The following is a 21,228-nucleotide window of genomic DNA, read 5'->3' on the forward strand; positions in this document are numbered from 1 at the left end:
GACTGAGGTGATGCGATACCGTTTGGACGCGGTGAACCAACAGGTAATGACAGGTTCAGATTGATGGCCTGATGGCAAAGATCCTCTTCCTGTTTTTTCATCTCTTCCTGTTTCTTCATCTCTTCCTGTTGCTCCTCAAATTTGCGAAGGTCAAACTCAATTTCACTGGCCAGCTGGCGGTCAGCAGACATAATATCTGCCAAGCAATAAAACAACAACATAAAATTAAGTTTTAAAAAATTAATAAATACTGTATCTACAATATTTTGTAAAATAGCACAAGACTAGAAATTGCAAATTGCAAGTGAAGTGCTGCGAAGTACAACTGCATATAAATGTTCTTCGAACAAATTATTTATGCGAGTCAAGTGAAAATAATGAATAATAAAAATATAACAAATAATATGAGACACGACCCATTGTCTATATTAGAACACTTCTTATTGGGTAACAAAGTCGTAATTTTTCATTTTTGTCAAAAAGTGTCTGTAGTGGTGAATTATGGTTTAGGTTTTTTTAAATAAAGTTTCAAAAATGTCTATGTATGTAGGAAGTGTAGGCCTACATTTTTTTATGGGGCAAGTTTCCAAGGGCGGGTTTTCTAAGGGCGAGTTGACTGCCAAAGAGTGTTGCCAAAGTGCGAGCCAGTGTGTTATTTGATCACAAGTGCGAGACATCACAAGTGTGGGCCAGCGAGCCATGACGTCACGACAATGGATACGAGACGTTAACGATTTGTGCGAGGTATCGGCTGAGATTTGTGGAGTACAATTCAAAAAACAACTATAGGTCTAATAGTGAATTATTGTGATGTTATATAGACAATGTTAGCTATCAAAGAGCGACGTTGTTTTTCATTGGGACCTTCGTCCCTTCAAGGCTAGGCCTATACCATCCTAGCTAGTCTAGGCCTAGAGTAGGATAAGGATAGCGCGACATGCAGACGTTGGTACGAGTATGTTAGTCTACAAACGTCGCCTAAAGTAATTGATTTTACCCGGCAGAACAAAATAAGTAAACTCCGCTTTTCAGTCGTCTTAGGCCATTGATTTTTGACAAACAATGACCTTTCAAAGGTCAAATTGCTGTCAAGAATATGAATTGGCTGCTTCGCAGCAATTAAATCTTTAACTCCTTGATGAATAAACCACACTGGAGCAGTATAGGATGAGTCAAGTGGCCGAGCGTTTAGGCAGAGGCACCACTAACTACATACAGCCTTCACATTGGCACTGGTTCGAGAAAACATCAAACTACTATAAGTGCCTCTGGCATCTAGGTAGTCTAGGGGGCAGATTTATCAAACTAAAAATCAGCTTAAGTTCATCTTAAGTCCATTTTTTTGCTTAAGTCCAATTTATCACTTTTGCCATGCCTAAACTTAAAAATTGCTTAAAATTAATAAGTCGATTTTTGCACGGATGAACCATCTAAGACGATTTTAAGCTAAGATTTTCTGAGATGATTTGAAAAATCAGCTTTAGATATTTGCTTAGTAGGGACTTCTAAACGTTTATGACTTAAGACATTTACTAAGCCGAGATTGATAAATCCCGGGCCTGTACCTCAACCATACACAATTCAGCACAATGACACTGTGAGTTATATCCTACCTATACCTTTATATATACTTCATACATCTCATTACTTTAATTTTTATCTTTAGTATATATATGTGTGGATGTTTTGAATATTTTACTAAAACTTCTTATAAAAAAAATGTACCTTTCACTTCATTTCTGTAATCTTTCATCAGTTCCTTCAGATACATCATAAGGTATTTCAATACAGGAGACCGATGTTTCTCAAGCTATGAAATTAAACAATAATAATGAATGATGAAACTGAAAGTTAAAATATAAGATACTTAAAACCTGTTGACATAAGCTGAATTGGCATGAGAATCACCATTTGCTCAGAAAACATTACACAGTACTTTTATTATCTACTTAGTCATTAGGATCTTACAATTACCAAAATTCTGACTAGCATTTACATACTTAAAGCTGGACTGTTAGAAAAAAGTTTTTTATTATGCAACTCACCAAATGTTTCAATGAGATAATAATAGGAACAATGTTTTCAATGACATTCTTCTTAACCACTTGTGTGAGGAGCTTAGTCTTGGCTTGTTGCATCACTGCTCCAGCCATCTCCATCTCGTCAGCCGGTTCGTCAATTGTCTTATTGCGTAATGATGACAACTTTATCTCCTGAAATTGTTTAAATAAAGATTTTTTTTTCTTCTAAGAACAAGTGATTGCATATTGAAGAAAAAATTAATAAAGTAATATCATCCTCATCATGTACTGAGTAATAGGATGTTGTCGATCATGACTTTCCACAATTCTCTGTCTCTGCCCGTTGCAAAAATTCCACGCATACTCACCTTACTACTCATGATTGTAAGGGTGTCCTGAAGGAGAACAGTTGTATGCTGGTCGAAGGGTAATATATCATCTACAACGGCAGCAATAATCTACAAGTTAAAATATAAACATCAATGTATTTATTTGTTAATAATGCTTCACCCACCAGGTGTATATCGGTACCTGGTTGGGTTGCCTGCTACTGTGCCAATTATGGCAGTCACACTTCAGCATGTAGACCAAATGACCAGGGAAAACAGCGCTTTGTAACTTATAGGAATAGGCGCTATATAAATACCAACTAACAAATATCTACTGACTCTTAAACTAATACATGCAATTATTTGTTAATATGCTTGTATGTTTGATTGAGGATGTGAAGGTAAAATGTGTGTATGAGTGTAGAGTATAAAGGTAGTGTATGGGTATGTGTATTGGTAGGGTTTGAGTGTAAAATGTGGCTGTATTAAGTTTGAAATGGGATGTCCAGTTGAGGAAATTTATTGTTCTGGTAATCAGACAATAGGGATTGCTTATGTCTGTGGGGTTTTGAGGGTAATATGTAGTGTGTGAACATACGTACGAGACAATTTGCATATCTATACTCAACACATTTAAAAAGTAAATGTATAAAAATTGACCAGGGTAATCAAATCATACCCAAATATACATACCTCCTGAGTCAGCTTAGCTACAATCTGGAATCTGTGGTCATCTTTCATATTCTCTAACATAAATGTGTAGAGTTTGAGGCGTTTCTCTTGGTTTGCAGGGCCCTTCAGCGAGAAAGTCTGTTTCTCTTTATCAGTTTGAGGGAACTGGTTGTATACTACAAGATAAACAAACCAACACCCACTTTAAAGATATCGTACACAATACAAAATTTTTATTTTTCAAATATATATACATTAACAGACAAAATAAAATTGAAGCAAGACAGGAAGGAACCTTTATGAAGCCCAAAATGGCATGTTTAAAAAATAGAGAGGGGCCTAAGTGAGATGAACACAAAAATAGCCAAAATTTAAGATTTAAAATCAATAAGAATGCAAGGAATTAAACACAGTAAAAGAACGCAAACATTGACTTAAATAATGAACAGCTCATTTAGAAATAAACTTCTAATAAGACACTGATCAAAACGGTTTTTCCTGATTTGCATAGTTTATCACAAAAACCTTTAAACTGGCAGACATATTATAGCTATATGCCAAGAATATGTAATGTTATAAGGACATTGTTTACTAGTTCTACTTAACATATACAAATGTTTAATTGTATTTTTCAACAAAACCTGTATCAATTTCCAGGAAGGAAGACATAATTTACAAATTGTAATTATCAGTTTTATAAAAATAAAAGCTTCAAACCCACCATTGTGTTTCTCATATGAATTGAAGTGGTAGATGCATTCAACAAAGTGCTGAAACAGGAGGTTTGGATGTCGAGGCAACAGCAGTTGTTTAAAGCACAGTTGAGCTGTCAAGAAAAATAACACTCTGAATAAAAATCAGTGAGATATTAATGACAAAAATCTGTATTGAGATACATGGATATACAGATTATTACCGGAAACAATTAAGCTCCCTTGTCTAAAACCTTGGGCCTACAACTTATGTTGACATCTAGACATTATTACCTACTTAAAAAGGAACATACGGAGGTCAAGAAATTTAGAGGCATTATGAATAACTATATACAGTGGTTTAGCAAGATATTTAATACCTACTCACCAAATTCTTTGATTTCTTGAACTTCATCCACCATTGTCATTATGAAACGGAAGAACAAACATCCACGCCATTTGATGAAGTCTTCCTATGAATGTAAGGAGAAATATCAAACTGTTATTACTTATATCCAAGGAGCTGATCCCATCATGAAGTAAAGTCAGCCCATTATCTAGGTTGTTGGTCCAACTCCAGTGTCCTAGTTACTTCACTCCACCACTTGTTCTTGAGCTCTCAGATCCACATCTAGTTCATCTACATTGTTTCGCCCCTCCATGTCGTACAAAAACGTATGGGATAAGAGCATTCTCCGTTGCTGCTCCCAAGGTGCGGAATAGCTTGCCTATTTCTATTCGTGAGTCTCCTTCTGTTGAGATCTCTAAGAATCCTCTTAACATTCATTTTTTTAGTTTACTTTCATTTACAAGTTGCTAGCGCATAGAGACCTGTACTATGCGCTTTACAAATCCCACTTTATTATTATTATATTTATAAGTGGAGTGACAACTTGTTGGTCCAATCCCAAAAAGTATGAGAAATATAGGAATAAAGAGTTAAAACCATGCCAACTCTAAGCCTGATAGTTCTTAACTATTAACGACTTACCAACAACAGATGTGTGAGAAGTGTCAACGTCTGCCTGCGTATCAACGGGGACTCATCCTTCAAGCAAGAGGCAATATTTGGAATGTAATGATACACAAGATTTGGATACCTAAAAAGAAAATCACACAAAAATATACAATATTATAATGGAAACCACATAAAAAAATTCAAGCATGAGCAGTATAGCAATACTTAGGTGTGAGCATGTTATGGAGGGGAGTATGTTTCTAAGAAGGAATATATGGCTATGTTTTGAAGGGGGACATATGGACTTGTGTTTTTGAGTTTATAGATATATTTTGAAAAAGTGTATATGAGTATGTTGTGGGGTGGGGTGTATATGGGTTTGTTTTGGAAGATGTATTGGATTCTTTTGTGAGTATGGGTGTTTTGGAGAAGGCAATATTGGTATGTTTAGGAAAGAGTGTATAGAGTAGATGTTTTAAGAGTACAAGTATGTGCTTTCAGAAAAGAGTGATTCATAAGCATGTTTTTGAAAGATGCATATGGATATGTGATCAGAGAATGGTGTATGTGTGGTTATTTTATCTGGAGGAAAATAAGGTTATGTGTTTATGGAGTTGTGTATGGAGGATATATGCATTTGTTTTGGGTAGTGTACAGTGAATGGGGTGTAGATGTGTGTACATGCGAAACATTCACATTAGAAATCACTCACCTTTTACAGAGGTCACACATCACAATGACAACATTATTTCGGGTGGCTGTGTCAGTCGAGGTCTCCATTTCACGGGCGATCGCCGCGACGGTTTGCTTGGCCAGTGACTCGTGCTGCAGGCACAGCTTGCCCACGGTAATGAAGGCATAGGCACGTACCTTATCCGACATCTTTGATCCACAAAACTGCGATATATGTACTTGTGTTTGAGACGAAAGGGTACATTGCTGGGTTGATGGGAGACCATTTTCTAGATTGAAGACAAATATCTTATAACAGGTGAGTGCACAAGAAAAAAACCCAAAAAACTTTGAAGATACAAGAGAATAGATATATCTTCTAGTTTTAGATACGACAAGTAAAGTGGTAAGGCAGAAGTAGCCTTAACACCAGCACTAGTTTGAGACCCGTTCTCTTCAAGTGTAGAGTCAAGTCATCCTGGAAAAAACTTAAGTCTGAGCTCCAGTGCAGATATTTAGATTGTGTTCACCTTAGAGGACTGCATCTTTCAGAAGAATAGCGGTTACCTATGAATCTATCACTGGCCCATATAATACGTGTTATGGCTTATTTTCCTACCTCTACCTCACATGCTTTATTAACACTGACTACAGTTTCTAATCAACATCCTATTTACTACATACCTCCAATAATAGCACTAGAACCAGCAAGTAATGACTGTACCAGCATAAACAATCTTGAGGTCATATTATTAGGACAGAGTTGTGCCACCTCTCCCAATGTAAACAGATGCTTCAAAAGTCTTTCCTCGTCCCAGCTTGTCTGTGATTGGTCCTCGGTCAGGACAACAGATGATAAGTAATGGTCACATGACTTTAGAATGTCCTTACAAACTACTGCTATTACTTTCTGGAAATCTTCTACAGAACTGTTTTGAGCTGAACACAACTGCAAACATAATAACAATGAAAAGGATTTCTTGATATTGTGTTGTCTTCACATGAAAGAATAGCATTTGGAAAGGATTAGTGCCACAGGGGTGAAACTGAACATTGAGTATTATTACCACAAAATTGAAAGTAATTCATGACTACAAAATTTACCTTACATAATGTACGAATATAGTCAACAATCAGTTCTGTTGGAGCATCAAATTTCTGAAGACGTAGGCTCAGCTCATTTGTGAGACTCTCAATTGTATTAGAATCCAGGCGGTCAGCCATTACCCCCAGCACAGTCAAGACACAGCACAGAGTCTGCAAGCTGACCTCTTCACCGGGTAAAGTATAGCGATGCCATGATTCAACCACAAAGTCTGCACATACATCGCTTGTACACATTGAGGTATAAGAAAGTAGCATCCAAGCTGCCTACAATAACAGAACAATTATAAACTATTAGAGAAATACTATACTGTTAAGACAGCTTGAGTTAGACATGAAAAACACTAACACGGGGCCTAAACTAGAAATGTTTAAGGTTTATTACTAAGGATGACTAGCCAGCTATCCTACTAGCCAACAGGCCTACAATTAACCTAACCTACCAGCTGCCTGCATCATCAGGTACTTAAGATTTCCAGCCATTTGTCTTACAAGCCGCATGGCCTACAAGATGCATGGTATACAAGACGCCGGGAACACAAGTCGCAAAGATTAAAATGACTACCAGTCATCATAACAAGACGACTGATGGCACACTTCGACCTCAACACGATCGACGTTACACTATGACCAAGCTGTGATTACATCACAGTTCACTTGAGAATGCTGATAGAGTATCAGTGAAATGTCGTGAGTACGTTTTTAAAAATATTTTTTATGAATATTAATTAGATCATCAAAAAAGAAATAAACAACCCAATATTTAATATTGGATCCAGATGAATTTTTTCAAACATAAAATGTCCACTGACCTACCAGCTGTCTGGCTTACCAGTCATATTTAGGCTAACAACATCTCACTATTATTTCAAATTGATATAAAAAGACAAGATAGGAATTATACTTTTAAAAATGGGTAATTTTTAAAAAAGGTTGTTACCTCTCTATTTGGCGTATCAATGTGTGAGATTAGAGCCTCAACTATCCTCTTGTTCAGCTTCTTCTGACGTGCCCACATTGAACATGCTTTCTGGAAGTATTTTCTGTAAAATAAATCCCAACACACAATACTACTTCAGGTTTCAATGTGAAGTGCTTCGAGGCACGCTGTTAAAAGCATTATGTAATTGCAAAAAATCCTCCTTGTCATTTATCATTATATATTGCTTACATTGTCATCATCATTATTATTAACATCTAGATCATCATCATCACCATCATTACTAAAATTGTAATCATCAATCCCTCGCTTTGTATTTACAAAAAAGATGTTTACCTAACAGCAAACCCTTCTGATCCGGCGACAAAACTCAGCAGCCTCCATGCTAAGGTGTGTGATACTTGTGTAGACTTCTTATAATGGTTCACCTTCTGTAGAATCACCTCCTCCAGTATCTGTAAACATCGTTCTTGTGCTGTAACTTCTTTGTCCATAACCATCGGTAACACAGCAATCAGCCACATCCTGAGGAGGATAAACACTTTTAATTTGTTTAAAAATATACTTTTAAATTAAAAAAATTCTGCAAGCAGCCCCAATGACTAGGTTTAGGAGTACTGATGATCCTAAATGATCAGCTTTGCAGAGGGTCTAACACTTGCTAACTATAAAGTTACAAAAAAGACAGGTACTAATACCATGTTGATAGCTATTATGGTAACATCAGTCACACAAGTATGAATTATATTAACTCTAGTATAAATAGCCAAGATTTGCTGCACTGTATTTTCAGGACTGAGAAGCAGCAAATTTGTAATTGAATTCAGCACATGCTTGCGAACAGAGCTGAATCTATACAGTGGTTATAAAGAGTGGGGTACAAACACCACCAGTACACTATAACACGTTAAGTCCTACACAACATATTAAGTATGAATTGTTTATTTTTTTTTATGTACTATTTTATTCATGAATTGTATTAACTCTAGTATTAATAACCAACCTTTGCTGCACTGGACTTTCAGGACTAAGAAGCAGCAAATTTGTAATTGAATTGAGTGCTTGCTTGCGAACTGACAAAGCTGGATCCATGCAGTGGTTGTAAAGCACCTCGATGTCCTGCTCATTCACAAACGTTGCATCCAGTGCTATAATATTTGATAAAGCCTGCAAGAATAATATCCCATAGAAGTATATGAATGTGGAGATATATGACACCAGTGAGGAAAGCCTACATATCTAACACTCTCTTTCTCTATCTATGCCCAATATATGATCATGATGTGACGTCATCATGACCATATTAAGGCATGTCACATGTGTTTGTCAAAAATTCTTTTTAGTTTGGACAGGGCTTATGAGAATAATCAGTAGTAGAGAAAATAATTAACAACTCGACGAGATTGATTGACAGACAAACCAACTAATCAGCGAGCGTCATTTAATCATGTGATCAAAAACTTTTTCTCGAACATTTTAATTTCCTTAGACAGCTGGTACGCAAACATATGTGAGCCTAGGCCTAGATGTCTATGCTTGGTTATAGATACCCAGATTTACACGAGCAGTGCACATCCGTGACTTGGCCTTTGAAAACAACAAGGTTGACTGAATGCGGCTTTTCCCTCTTCCTTTGGGAGCGAAATACAGAGGCTTTTACAACAATTTCCCCGCCATGTTCCATGAAATAGATTAACACTATGAATATATGATTTATTTGATACCGCCTACCCTGAATTCTCTTTCTTAAAGAAGGTTGATAGCAAAGAAAATCTTTGTCTACTCGGTAAGTCTAGCCGCAATTGTCTAAGGTTTTTGTGACTTTGTGGGCGGGGCTTCGCGTCCTTGTAGACATGTCAATTGTGGGTAGTAAGTATAAAAACTTGTAACCTACAAGGTAGCTAAAATACTTGCCTGTATCGCGGCCTTACGTACTCCAACCTTGAGGTCAGCTACTCTGCTGCGCAGCATGGCAACCATGCCTAGACCATCCTGTGTTGCTACTGGACAAAAGAAAAAATAAAGTTAGTTTGGGATCTAAACCATATTAGTTATGGCACTCTGTAATTTCAGGATTATTGGTTCAAATTTGAGCACAATTTAAAACAAACACTTATGTTTTATATCGCATATATTAAAATATTTTATTTGAATGTCTATTGAACTAATACAAGCTCTCCAGTACACAAAGTCATATTCCTATTTCAAAGAGGTATTTATATTACTGTACACAGCCAGTGGTATATCTAAGTGTCTTAAAATGGTAGGGAGGACTCCCCCGAACCTTCCCATAGATACGCCACTGTACACAGCCTGTATATAAAAAAGTATAGTAATTCTTAATTATTGTCTGCATTGGTTTTTTTTTTGTCTGAAATAAAGAGAATTGATAATTGATTGATATTAATCATCTTACATGTATCCTCTGACATATTCAGCATCATTGCTGGTGAACCACCACCTAGGTTTCCTGGTGTAGCGCCATTCTTCCCTCCTTGTTGAGGAACCTCACCACCATCAACCTTACCACTGGCCCCATTTTCTGCTGGGCCAGTTGTGGTATTATTACCATTCTCTGTTGGTTTATCTGTTACTGGTAAGTTAGCTGGAGTACTATCAGCTATTGGTTGATCAGATTTCTTAAACAGGCTGTTGAGAACTTGAAGGACAGTCGGATCGCCAGATGACGTGAATGTGGCAAAACAGGATAGAGCTTTCGCACGAACACTGTTGAAAGTAAAAAGGAAATTTCTTAAGTGATGTAACAGCAAAACAATAAATCAAATTACAACCAGTCACAAATATTTCTTGTTTTTGTAGTAGTTCTGTTAAATAATTACAAGAACAGTTTTTATAACGTGAATACTTAGTGAACAACGAAGGGATACAATAACAAATGCTATAAGTCAACTGTGATGTCATCACTGCAACTTGCAATGTTATTCTGCTATTCCCAACCATGCACTAATTTTTCATTAATTTTTAAGCATTAATCTAAACTTCATATAATAATTTCCACTAGCGTATGATACACAAATACAATAATTGCTTATTAAGTCATTTAATACATTTAAGTATTGTATTACAGGTTTCATCTAAGTGTAAAATATAATTCTTACGTAGGTGCTTTGTCAGAACATCGGCTCAACAACATTCGAAGCAACACCTGGTGAGAGGTTACCTGTTGGGTATCAGGGACACCATTTACACCCCCTGAAAAAAGATTACAATAAAGGCTTTAACCTTTGTGCACATTATCAAGTTTTAAGTAGCAAATACCATATGGATGTGATGAGACATCATAATTTGTGATTTGTATATCGCCTCCCACTTAACCCACCTTGAGGCACTTGACAACGAAAGGAAACAGACAAGAAATATATGCAGCATCACATTCAATAAAAAATAGATTTAAAATGCATGAAAGTATACTAAAACCTAAACTGTAGATACAAACCTTGGTGGGAGTTTTTCTGTGAATTTTCCAACATTACACTAACAACTTCTAAAGCAAAGACACGGAATCCAATCTAAAGACAAATAAGGTACTATAACATTAATAACTGTTTTATAATATCTGTTTGTCTGTGCATTATTATATTACTAAATTTATGAAAATTCTGATGTAAACAAAGAGGAATTTATATTCAGTGACTTTCCTTATTCTTTAAATTATTGTTTATTATTTAAATTTCTTTAATGTTTAATATTTGTACACTTTATTACGACATTGTAGGATATTTTGTAGGTAGGCCAAACACAAAGTAGGAAAGAAATTATTTTGTACACCACAGTGTATCTCACTCAGTCCCCACATTTTTAAGGGGTTTTAGATTATAACAGCACGTTTATAGACACAAATCAACGTTGCTGTTAAATAAGACACTAATTTGACAACTCATATGAAAAAAAAAGTAATTGAAACGTTGATAACTCTTTATTTGACAATAATCTAATAGAAACAAACTTATATTAGGTGTCACTAATAGTGATGACGTCATCATCCATAGGAAGCGTATCTAAAATTGAGGGTTCGTATAACTGAGGTACGTAAAAACTAGGTTCTACTGTAAGTAAACATTTACCTTTGTATTCTTGGAATATTTGTAAAGCCATTGCATAAAACTAGCATTGAAACTTGTTGGTAAAGTTGCAAGGATGGTAGTGACACTGGAAGCAATTCGAGGTCGATACTCTGACCTGTCGGGAACCTTGACACACAGGTGTTGAAGCAGGACACGTGTACTTATAAATGAGGGCTCACCAAACTTACTGATAATGTAACTGTAAGTAACATTTAAAACATCATTAAAAGCGTTCATTATATGCTCACAGGTATAGCAGCAACGGCGGATCCAGAAGTTCGAAATAGAGGGGACCCAGGAAAGGATTTTCAAAGACCACCAAGCTCTTCCATTTTTGGGGCTAAAGTTTGACCAATTATGATTATGGCACCCCTAGATGGTCGGAAATAGCATTCAAACTTCCAAAGTACTACCCCAAGATAGAAGGTGCCCTATTAGAATTTAAATTCAAACAGACATTCTTTACAAGTAGGATATTTTCTATACGAACAATTTTTACATGTATATTTTCTTTTTTGAAGGACGCCATTCTATACTCTTTGGATATGTTTAAAACAGTTTATTATGTGCTATAGATATTGATAAATAAATTTTAATATCTGAAATGATTAATTTGCACATTTAAGATTTTCATTGAAGATTAGAATGAAGAAATATTTTGCCACACTATTCATCACAAACCCTTAATTTGACTGATAGTCACTAACATAAGATTACCATCATTAATGACATTTTTAAAAAATAGAGTTTGAAATATCACAACAAATTAATTTCTCGTCTTCAGCTTATATCATCTTACTGCAGGGCAAAGGCCTCTTCAATCACATGTTTATTTTTGTCATTCTGTGCCATGCCATTGTACCAGTTGATAATTGATCTAATTTCTCCACCTGCCTTGGTCTTCCTTGTGTTCTCTCGCTGTATAGCGATTCCCATTCTTTTGTTATGCTCCATCATCCATCTTATCCTCTAATAAAATATCCAGCCCATCTTCATTTTGTTATTGCCATTTATACCATCTTAATCTTGTTTTTCCCTGTTAAATCTGTTTGGTTAGGTTTTTATGTGGCACAACATCATCTATTTGTTTCTAACTTGGTTTGCTTGGTTTTCGAAATTTTTTTTTTTTGGTCAGTTTTTTTTAAGTATGCGCCTTGCATTGTCTATACCACCTCAGCCCCACTATAGTTGGGTCTGAGGTAAGAACATTTTTCATTATGGGAACTCTAGATGGCCGGCAATTGCACTTTCAGACTTAAAATTTGAATATAATTTTTTCTTTTTTCTTAATTTTATTTTTTTAATTTTGAAAAATTTAGGGGAACCGCTGGCTACCCCCCCCCCTCCACATTGAACCTGCCACTAATAATAAATCTGTATATTAGTACCATTATTAATAATCAAAATAAAAACAAACCAGACATAAGCCACTGCATTATCTTTGATATTTTGTACTTCCTTAGGAATCGTTGATACCGCTACTCCCTCGTTTTCACCAATCAACATAAGTATACTTGGCATCAAATACCTGAATACCTAGAAAATAACCGGGAAGTCAGGATCATTCAATAAATAAACAGTAGCCAATCTAGTGAGGGTACACTCCAATACTAGTCTTAAAGCTGGACACTCGCTGTTCTGTATTACCATCGGCAGACGAATCCTGCGAGCGTTAGACGATGTAAAAGTGTCTGCTGATTATCGGTGACAGTTGAAACGGATCATCATTAAAAAGGATCCATTACATGCGCGACATGGTGCTGCGTTCTCCATAGATTCGGGTCGGCTACGACCATCGGGCGCAATGACCGCATGTCTTAAGGATATATTAGAGCAAGGCAACAACAAACATCAATTTGTGTAACTAGAAAATAGAGGACACAAAGATCCTCTTGCCACCGCTACATAGAGTCAAAATATGTGCATAGTTTAAAACGGTTTTCGAAAGCAGAAAGAGTACATTTTTTTTTATCTCATTAAATTCAATTCTTCCTTTAAGTAATAAATAATAAATTGCCAACTACTCAAAACATTGAAAACAAGATGCCTAATATACCTACATTTCTTACAGTTACATCCACGTCGCCATGGGCTGGAGTGCAGAGGCTAGTCAAGCCAATGAAAGCCAATTCACTACATGATTTTGTTCTGTTGAGAATCAAATTTAGTCAAAAAAAATTTTTATTTTTTATTTGGGTAGATATTTTGAATTATTAGAGATATAAAATATATTTCAAGACTTAGACTGGAGTTTAGGCGATTCCAGTACATACCTGTTATTGGTGAATTCTAGATGTTGTATATTTGGCTCAGCTTTAGTTAGATCTGTTAGTACTTGCAGAACAAGTTGACAACAATGTTCAGACTGCTTCAGTGAATAGTTATCTAACAAGCTCACCAATTCCTACAAAATAAACAGTATAAGAGCACTTAAAGATTTGTTTACTTCCTGGATTCGACAAAAATGTCACAAAATACATTTTTGATTAAGCCCATCAAAGCACTAAAATTCACTGTGCATATCATTTGGCTTGGTAAATAACAATGATTTTATATACATTTTTTAGAATGATTATTTTATAAATTAGACTTTACTTTTAATGCATCTACAGTGATAACAATAACTATATAATAAAATACTGCAATAAAATATTTACCTTCAATGTACGGAATAGACAACCTTTCAGTTTGTTTATTTCAACTGCTGTAAGAGTGGTCGTAACATCATCGTCATCACTGTCCTCGTCATTATTTTCTACGTCCATGTCTTCTGCTGCTGTAGCCGGTTGTGAGCTGGCCTGGTGTTGCCTCTTCCCCAACCCTTGACTGGACGATGCTTGGGATTCCTTGCGTTTCCTCTTACCAGGTACTATAAAATATGGTGTGAACCATGACACATTTTTGGAATGTATTCACTCTACTTTCTTTATAATTAACTTATTAATTGAACTCAGTACATCTATCAAGACCAGTAGAGGGTTACCCTGGTGTACTGGTCCATACAGCCCATGTTGTGGACAGACAAGGGTAGCTGGTACTAGTTTACCGGGTAGCTCAGAAATGAAGAGATCCTCAGGGGAGAAGCAAGTTACTCTATGAGCTGGTCGACACCTCAAGTGCTTTGAGACTTTGCTATAAAGCTCTATATAAATCCTACATTACATTACATTTACCAATCATATGCTGAGGCAGGCATGGAAAAAAAATATGTTTGTGCCGCCCACCATGGAAATTGTCTCGATGTTATCTGAACACTATATAGCTCAACAGTTTATTTTTCGGAATTTTTTCCTCCAAAAATGCCTCCGGGACATTCATGATTCCTCCGACCGTACTTTTTACGGCCTTAATCTGCGGCTTATTCTTATTACTTCAGTGCATTGTATTGTTATCATTATCATTATTATTATTAATATGTTGTGTACATAGAAAGACATGGAAGAAAGGGGGCATCCTTACCATCTCTGGGCCATAACTTGAATGCATCTAAAGCTTTTTCAAACAGTATTGGATGGAGAATATTATAAGCACCGCTTCCTATGAAACAAAATGAATGAAAATTTTAAAAAATCAATCTAAAATTACTCTTCTTATTTTTATCTGTCTCTTTTCAGTAAAAATCTTATTTACTTTCATAATTTGGGATCTTTTTCATTTAAAAATTAATTGAAATGAATAAAAGAATTGTCAACCTTAACCTTTGTCCACACTGTAAGTTACAAAAAATGTGATATGCCCATATTTGGGTGTAATATGACATCATCATGCTCATATGGTCACATCACATCACTCTAGAATTCATACAGTATTTAACAACTCTATGGCTTAACAATTTGCACATGAATAAAAAAACTCACATGATGAGAAATAAAATGCTTTTTACTCATTGGCATGTTTAGAGGAAGCTTACCGGGAATCTGTAGGATAATAAAGTAGAGAGTGGTTGCAAGTGTAGCTGCTTCTCGTTGATAAATATTTGATAGGTATCTGTCAGCAGAGTCTAGTAAATGACAGAGAAGAACCAACAGAGTTCGAGGAGAGACTGCCTTCTCTTGGAATATGTCCCAGAAAACTTTGATAAAGAGAAAAACATAGAATAAATAATAAATAATAAAAATATTAAATATATTTTAGACTGAAATGGAATTACTAAATTATGAAAACTAAAACTTTTAGTTCCATTATAATTTGTGCTTGCTCCAAAAATAAAATATTTTCCACCCAATTAACAGACATATTAATTAATATTATAGTTTCTCTGGAATTTTTTTAAAAACTTGTATGGTAAAAATGCATATATGGATGAATTGTTTTAATTGCATTGGAATTTAATTGCATTGGAATTTGAAAACTGATTTGATGATTTGAACTGAGCAATTGTTCATAAAGATCAAAGTAGAGATGTCCAAAGGGCCCCCCCCCCGATCAAGACAAAACTACCCTAGGGGCATTCACCACAAAATTTTTGTTTTCTAGACGCCCAAAAATAAACTCTGAGGTGTCTTTGGTGATCATTAATTTTTTCTTTCTTTCTTCCCTTTTTCTTTACTTTCCAAAAGAGAGGGGGGGGGGGAGCAGCCGCAGACAGCCTGGCACGCCCCTAAATCCGCCCTGCAAAGTATCATTGAAAGTTGTTAAACTTAATTACACACAGACTAAAAACAATTTTTTATTCCTTGTTTTGCATACTTATTTTTTAAACATTATCGTAGGAGGGCGGAATAAAAATAAAAATTTGTTTTCTTATTTAGCAAATAGTTTTGCCAAAATCATCCAGATGGAGAAAATGAAAATAAAATTTTATTGGTGAATGTAAACTAGGATGATTAAATGCTTCAAATATATATAATTAGAAAGAAATATTCATATCTTATCTTTGGAGATTTCAAGACAGCGGAGGGTGTAATAAAAATAAAGAAAAACTTTTATTTTTTTTTAATTTCCACTTTTTCATGGCAGCGGGTGCACTAATTGGTCAAAAATAACATTTTATTTTTATTAGAAATCATTAGTATTTGCAGTCGGAGGGTTCACAAAACAAGGTATAAAAAAAGTCTCGCCTTATCATGATAAGACGTGATATACAGTATCCAGGAATAGGTAGTTATCATATCAAGCTAGTATTCAATATTGTGACTAAACATACACATTGTAAAAAAACTAAAATACTCTCGAACATTCCAACTCCTGGAATTTAAATTCGAGACTGGATGTGCACTGGTGAAGTGAGCTCCAACCCCAGAAATGTTGAAAAATAATTTTTTTCCAAATATACATTCTGACCTTTTGAGGTGTCAGCAACCCTTAGAAAGTCGCGTACACCGACATCATTGATAAAGGTTGGTGCAAAACGATAAATTGACAAAAAATACTGAATTATTGGTATAAAAAAACCACTAAATTAGCTGTTTTTGGTATTTTGGGTTTTTTTTTCTGAAAATTAGGGACAATTTGACGAAATGCGGGAGACCAGGGATTGCATGAAAATTAAGGAGGCTCTGCTCGAATCAGGATGATTGGAACATGTGTACTGTACTTTGCTCATCATACTTACTCTTGGAGTCTTGCGAGTCATTTGTCCAGACCCTACATACTTCTACTGCCCTCGTCAACTGGGGTACAAGGTATCGTTCGTCAGCAATGCATTGTTTTAAGTCCTCTGGTAGGCGGATCTGATCGAGCAAATCTTGATTCCAAAGACTTTCTAGATCTGGTATTTCTGTAGATTAAGACAACAGGTCATACATTTATTATCATTAGTTCCAACTCTTCCGTAACATACGGTGAAACTTAAGGTCGGACCAAAATTTGGCAAAGCCCGATTTAAATTCATTGATTGTTTTAGATTCCAATCGTTCTCTCTAAATAGTAAACTGTAACTGCATATGAAGATTTTCTAACAATAATAATAATAATAATAAATAATAATAATAATAACAATAATAATAATAATAAATATAATAATAATAGTATAACATACAAATTCAATAGTAAAAAGATTGGGGGAATCACAACATAAAAGCAGTAAACATTTAAATAATTAAAACTTTAAAATACAGACAAAATGAGGCTAAACAATTTATTTCATAAAAGTAAAAAAGCGTGAAAGAAAAAAAAAACACTTTAAAGAATAACAAAATTAATAATAAAAACATTAATAATAATAATAAATAATAATAATAATAAAAACAACAACAACAACAACAACAACAACAACAACAATACTGTACAACATACAAATTCAATAGTAATGTCATGAAAGTAAAAAATGGGAAAGAAAAAAATATATATAATAAATAACACTTTAAAATAACAAAATAATTCATCATGGATGTGTAAAAGAAAGCAAAAAAAAAAACGATTCAGAAAATTATAAACTGCTGCCCGCGCCCGGTGGCGATTTAGTCTTGGCATTGGCTTTTGCTCCTTTATTCTTTACTGTTTTGGTCTATGCCTATTGTCGTTTTGGTAATTGACATTGTCATTTTGGTCTGTTGCCGTTATGGTACTTATCATTGCTGTTTTGGTCATTGCCGTTTTCGTTTTTTGTTGTTTTGTCCAGAAACCCAAGTGACATACCACTAAACCTCACAAGACTCAGACCATAAGATTTATTAATAATATTATAGTAAGGCCACGAGAATGAAAGTTGTAGGTTTGCGTCCGAAAAATTTTGAAAACACATGAGGCATTTTTTCATTTTTCATTATTTTTTTTAATAAATGCTGTCCACAAGCCGCGGCATTGGTAATTTTACATTTATTCCCAAGAAACAATGCTTACAGTCATAAATGTACACTAGCCTATAAAACAGATCCTTTTCTACATTTAAGACCTCTTTAAACATACGAGATTTCCTATTGGTCAGAAAGATCGATTTGACCCGTAAATGACCTCAGCAGTGATCGGCGATCATGGTGCGATGTGGCTAGGCCTGCCTTCGCTCGGTGTTCGCGACGAGTGATCAGTGATGAATAGATCGTTTTTCTGTCTGTTTACGGCTTAGAAAGTCCGTTTTTTAAAACGAAGTATATTTTTTTTCAAAATAATGAATTTTTCAAAATAATGAAAATTTTCGTGCGGTAGCTTTTTAGGCATGCGGGCGGTGGACGCAAACCTACAACTTTCATTCCCGTGGCCTAAAACTAAAAAAACACAAACGTTTGATATCATCCACTCACTAAAAAAACAAAAAGAACTCGTCTCAATCAATCAATTCCCTAGTTAGGGCCTAGGCCTAGCTAGTAGGCCTAGCCTTGCCCCTTCCTTGGCCTTGCCTAGGCATAGCCTAGTTAGGCCCCCCCCCCCCCGTGGGCCCAGTAGGCCTAGTTAGCTAGAAACAAAACCGATAGGGTGCGCTGTTTTTCGGAGTTCCAAACATCGCGATAGAAAATAGTGCCCCGACGGATGATAGGATACCCAATGTATTAATTGGGTATTTCGCGGATATATATCACAATTTGGCCGAAATAGTTCCGGATAACTCTCCAGAAATAAATTCAAGTGCGCGAATCGACTCGGTAAAAGTTTTTTTTTTTACAACAATGTTTAGACGCTTTTCAAGAATAGAAGAAATCCTTCGCTAGTTTTTTTGTTAACGGTTTTTTTTTTTCTTCAGTTTTTAAACTATAAAGGTAAGTATGTTTTAAATAATAATTGTTGTACCAATAATTTTAAAAGATTTTCCGAAATATATTATTCTATTACCTTGTCTCGTACTGGAGCTAGGCTCGGCTTCAACGTATAGAGGGCGCCCCTTGATAATTTTACGGCGGCTACACGCGGGGTAAACGATGTTTTCCCCGCTGGCTACCGTGTTGTCTGAGCCTACAGTTAGGCCTAGTGTAGAGTTAGGAGATTTCTATCTATTTTACGTAGAATCTATCAGTTTATAAGTTTATAATAATTATGAAATCTAGCCTAATATAAATTTGATGTTTATTATGAAATCTAATATAAGTATATAACAAATTATAAACGTTTGTAATTGTCAAGTATTATTTTAGATAAAAAATTGCCATTATGGGATATGAGGACCAATTCGTAAGTCTTATTAATTGTTAATATGATTAGTTATTGATTGATTGATGATTATCGTTATTTATTATCTATTGTTACTATTTTGTAGTTCAATCGTGACGTTTGTTAGACTGTATATTGTTACGTTGTTAGACGGCGTATCATATGTACCGTACTGTTGGTTGGAAATGGTATCTTTTGTACCGTTATGTTGGAAGAAATAAAGTTAAACAGCAACGCATTGAAAACATCGGTGTTTTATTGGGGTCGAAATAGACGAAACATCATTGAAAAGATTTCGGAAGAAGATACTGAGATCTGACCGAAATCACTGGAGAATCTGGAAAAAAAGAAAAATGAAAATGATGAGCAACGCTTTCCAAAACAAACGGTTCTTTTCAGAACCTCTAAATATCCCAAAAGAGATTTGATCAATGATTGCTGCCTTGTGTAATTAAAAAAAAAAAAAAAAAATGTAGTTCTGTGTAATTTTTTTTGTCAATTTTTGGGAACTGACCTTGACAATGCCCTTTTAGTAATGAAATTAATAATAATAATAGTTAACAATAATTATGGCAATAATATAAAGTAATATTAATATTAGTGCATAATAAATAATTTTAAAATTCGCTAATTACTCAAATTTCCACTCTGAAAAGTATTAATTCATATTTAAACATTTGACCTTTACCGGTGACCTTAAACAGTGACATTTGACATGATATGGTGACCGCTGACCTATTAATATTAGTGCATAATAAATAATTATTTTAAAATTCGCTAATTACTCAAATTTCCACTCTGAAAAGTATTAATTCATATTTAAACATTTGAACTTTACCAGTGACCTTTGACCTTAAACAGTGACTTTTGACATGATATGGTGACCGCTGACCTAACTTAATAATTACATAACTAATTATGTATAATAATTAGACAATGTGATGTTACATAAATAAATACTGATAAATACAATGTAATTAACATGGCCTAAAATGCTACACAATTATACACTAGGGACACATTTCTTGGATAATAAAAACAATAGGAATTACTCCCCGGGGAAAAACGTACTTAAATTGCAATATCTCCGCTGATACTGGTCCGATTTACATAATTTTTGTTTTAAAATGCTTCACTCAGCTATGTCTTTCTTATAAAAATAATTAAAAAAATATTTGCAACATTTCAATTTTTTATGTTTCTAGCTAGCCTAGTAGTAAGTAGTTTTAAAGTACTTAGGCTAGGCATACTAGTCTACATACATACTAACTAGGCCTAGGCTAGTTCTAAAGTATTCCTAGCCCGGGTCAGCCAGCCTAGGCTACCCCGGCCCGGCCCTACGCTAGCCTAGCCTAGGACCTAGGCCTACTTCAATCAATCTTCCTAGGCTACTTAGCCTAGCCTAGATTGAACGTAGAAAAACACTGATGAAGACACAGATATTATAACTCATTAATGTTCGTTTAAATAACAAATACTTAACAGACCTTTATGAATATCCCCAATTTTAAGGCAATTTAAGGCATCCAAAGTTCGTGTTGTATCATCCATGACGTCAAAACACATGACCCGCCAAATTTCAAAACAGAATCTACCATAATCAAAATAGGTAAATTATTGAAATTACAGTATTTTCATGTAAAAGCTGTGTGGTCAGGACTGGAGTGTATCAAACTCCAGTGAAAAAAATACTGTCTAATTAGCGAATATAAAAAAGGAATTGTTTCTAAATA

The 21,228-nt window shown here is 35.0% G+C and overlaps 1 protein-coding gene and 1 long non-coding RNA gene across 2 annotated transcripts in view; one reads left to right on the forward strand and one right to left on the reverse strand.

The window, feature by feature from the left end:
- Positions 1 to 21,086, reverse strand: part of LOC117116871 (condensin-2 complex subunit D3-like) — a 26,096-nt gene extending 5,010 nt beyond the window's left edge. Inside the window, exons 1-26 of the mRNA XM_033260977.1 lie at positions 20,983 to 21,086; positions 17,028 to 17,192; positions 15,384 to 15,545; positions 14,933 to 15,010; positions 14,131 to 14,342; positions 13,747 to 13,877; positions 13,534 to 13,621; positions 12,891 to 13,009; positions 11,474 to 11,672; positions 10,846 to 10,918; positions 10,508 to 10,601; positions 9,805 to 10,115; positions 9,303 to 9,391; positions 8,392 to 8,555; positions 7,725 to 7,913; positions 7,389 to 7,491; positions 6,449 to 6,715; positions 6,029 to 6,293; positions 5,385 to 5,634; positions 4,706 to 4,814; positions 4,103 to 4,187; positions 3,744 to 3,848; positions 3,044 to 3,198; positions 2,390 to 2,479; positions 2,046 to 2,213; positions 1,726 to 1,810 (exon numbers count right to left, since the gene is read on the reverse strand). Of these exons, the coding sequence (XP_033116868.1) occupies positions 1,726 to 1,810; positions 2,046 to 2,213; positions 2,390 to 2,479; positions 3,044 to 3,198; positions 3,744 to 3,848; positions 4,103 to 4,187; positions 4,706 to 4,814; positions 5,385 to 5,634; positions 6,029 to 6,293; positions 6,449 to 6,715; positions 7,389 to 7,491; positions 7,725 to 7,913; positions 8,392 to 8,555; positions 9,303 to 9,391; positions 9,805 to 10,115; positions 10,508 to 10,601; positions 10,846 to 10,918; positions 11,474 to 11,672; positions 12,891 to 13,009; positions 13,534 to 13,621; positions 13,747 to 13,877; positions 14,131 to 14,342; positions 14,933 to 15,010; positions 15,384 to 15,545; positions 17,028 to 17,192; positions 20,983 to 21,061 (3,835 nt within the window). The 5' untranslated portion in view covers positions 21,062 to 21,086. The remainder of the gene's footprint in view (positions 1 to 1,725; positions 1,811 to 2,045; positions 2,214 to 2,389; positions 2,480 to 3,043; positions 3,199 to 3,743; positions 3,849 to 4,102; positions 4,188 to 4,705; positions 4,815 to 5,384; positions 5,635 to 6,028; positions 6,294 to 6,448; positions 6,716 to 7,388; positions 7,492 to 7,724; positions 7,914 to 8,391; positions 8,556 to 9,302; positions 9,392 to 9,804; positions 10,116 to 10,507; positions 10,602 to 10,845; positions 10,919 to 11,473; positions 11,673 to 12,890; positions 13,010 to 13,533; positions 13,622 to 13,746; positions 13,878 to 14,130; positions 14,343 to 14,932; positions 15,011 to 15,383; positions 15,546 to 17,027; positions 17,193 to 20,982) is intronic.
- Positions 18,734 to 19,966, forward strand: LOC117116872. Its single transcript, XR_004446832.1, has 2 exons — positions 18,734 to 19,107; positions 19,602 to 19,966. It is a non-coding gene; the product is annotated as an uncharacterized LOC117116872 (long non-coding RNA).
- Positions 21,087 to 21,228: the final 142 nt, after the last annotated feature.

Source organism: Anneissia japonica, unplaced genomic scaffold (assembly GCF_011630105.1).
Source record: "Anneissia japonica isolate Jap-2015-1 unplaced genomic scaffold, ASM1163010v1 scaffold1302_len1884557_cov193, whole genome shotgun sequence".
Lineage (NCBI taxonomy): Eukaryota > Metazoa > Echinodermata > Crinoidea > Comatulida > Comatulidae > Anneissia > Anneissia japonica.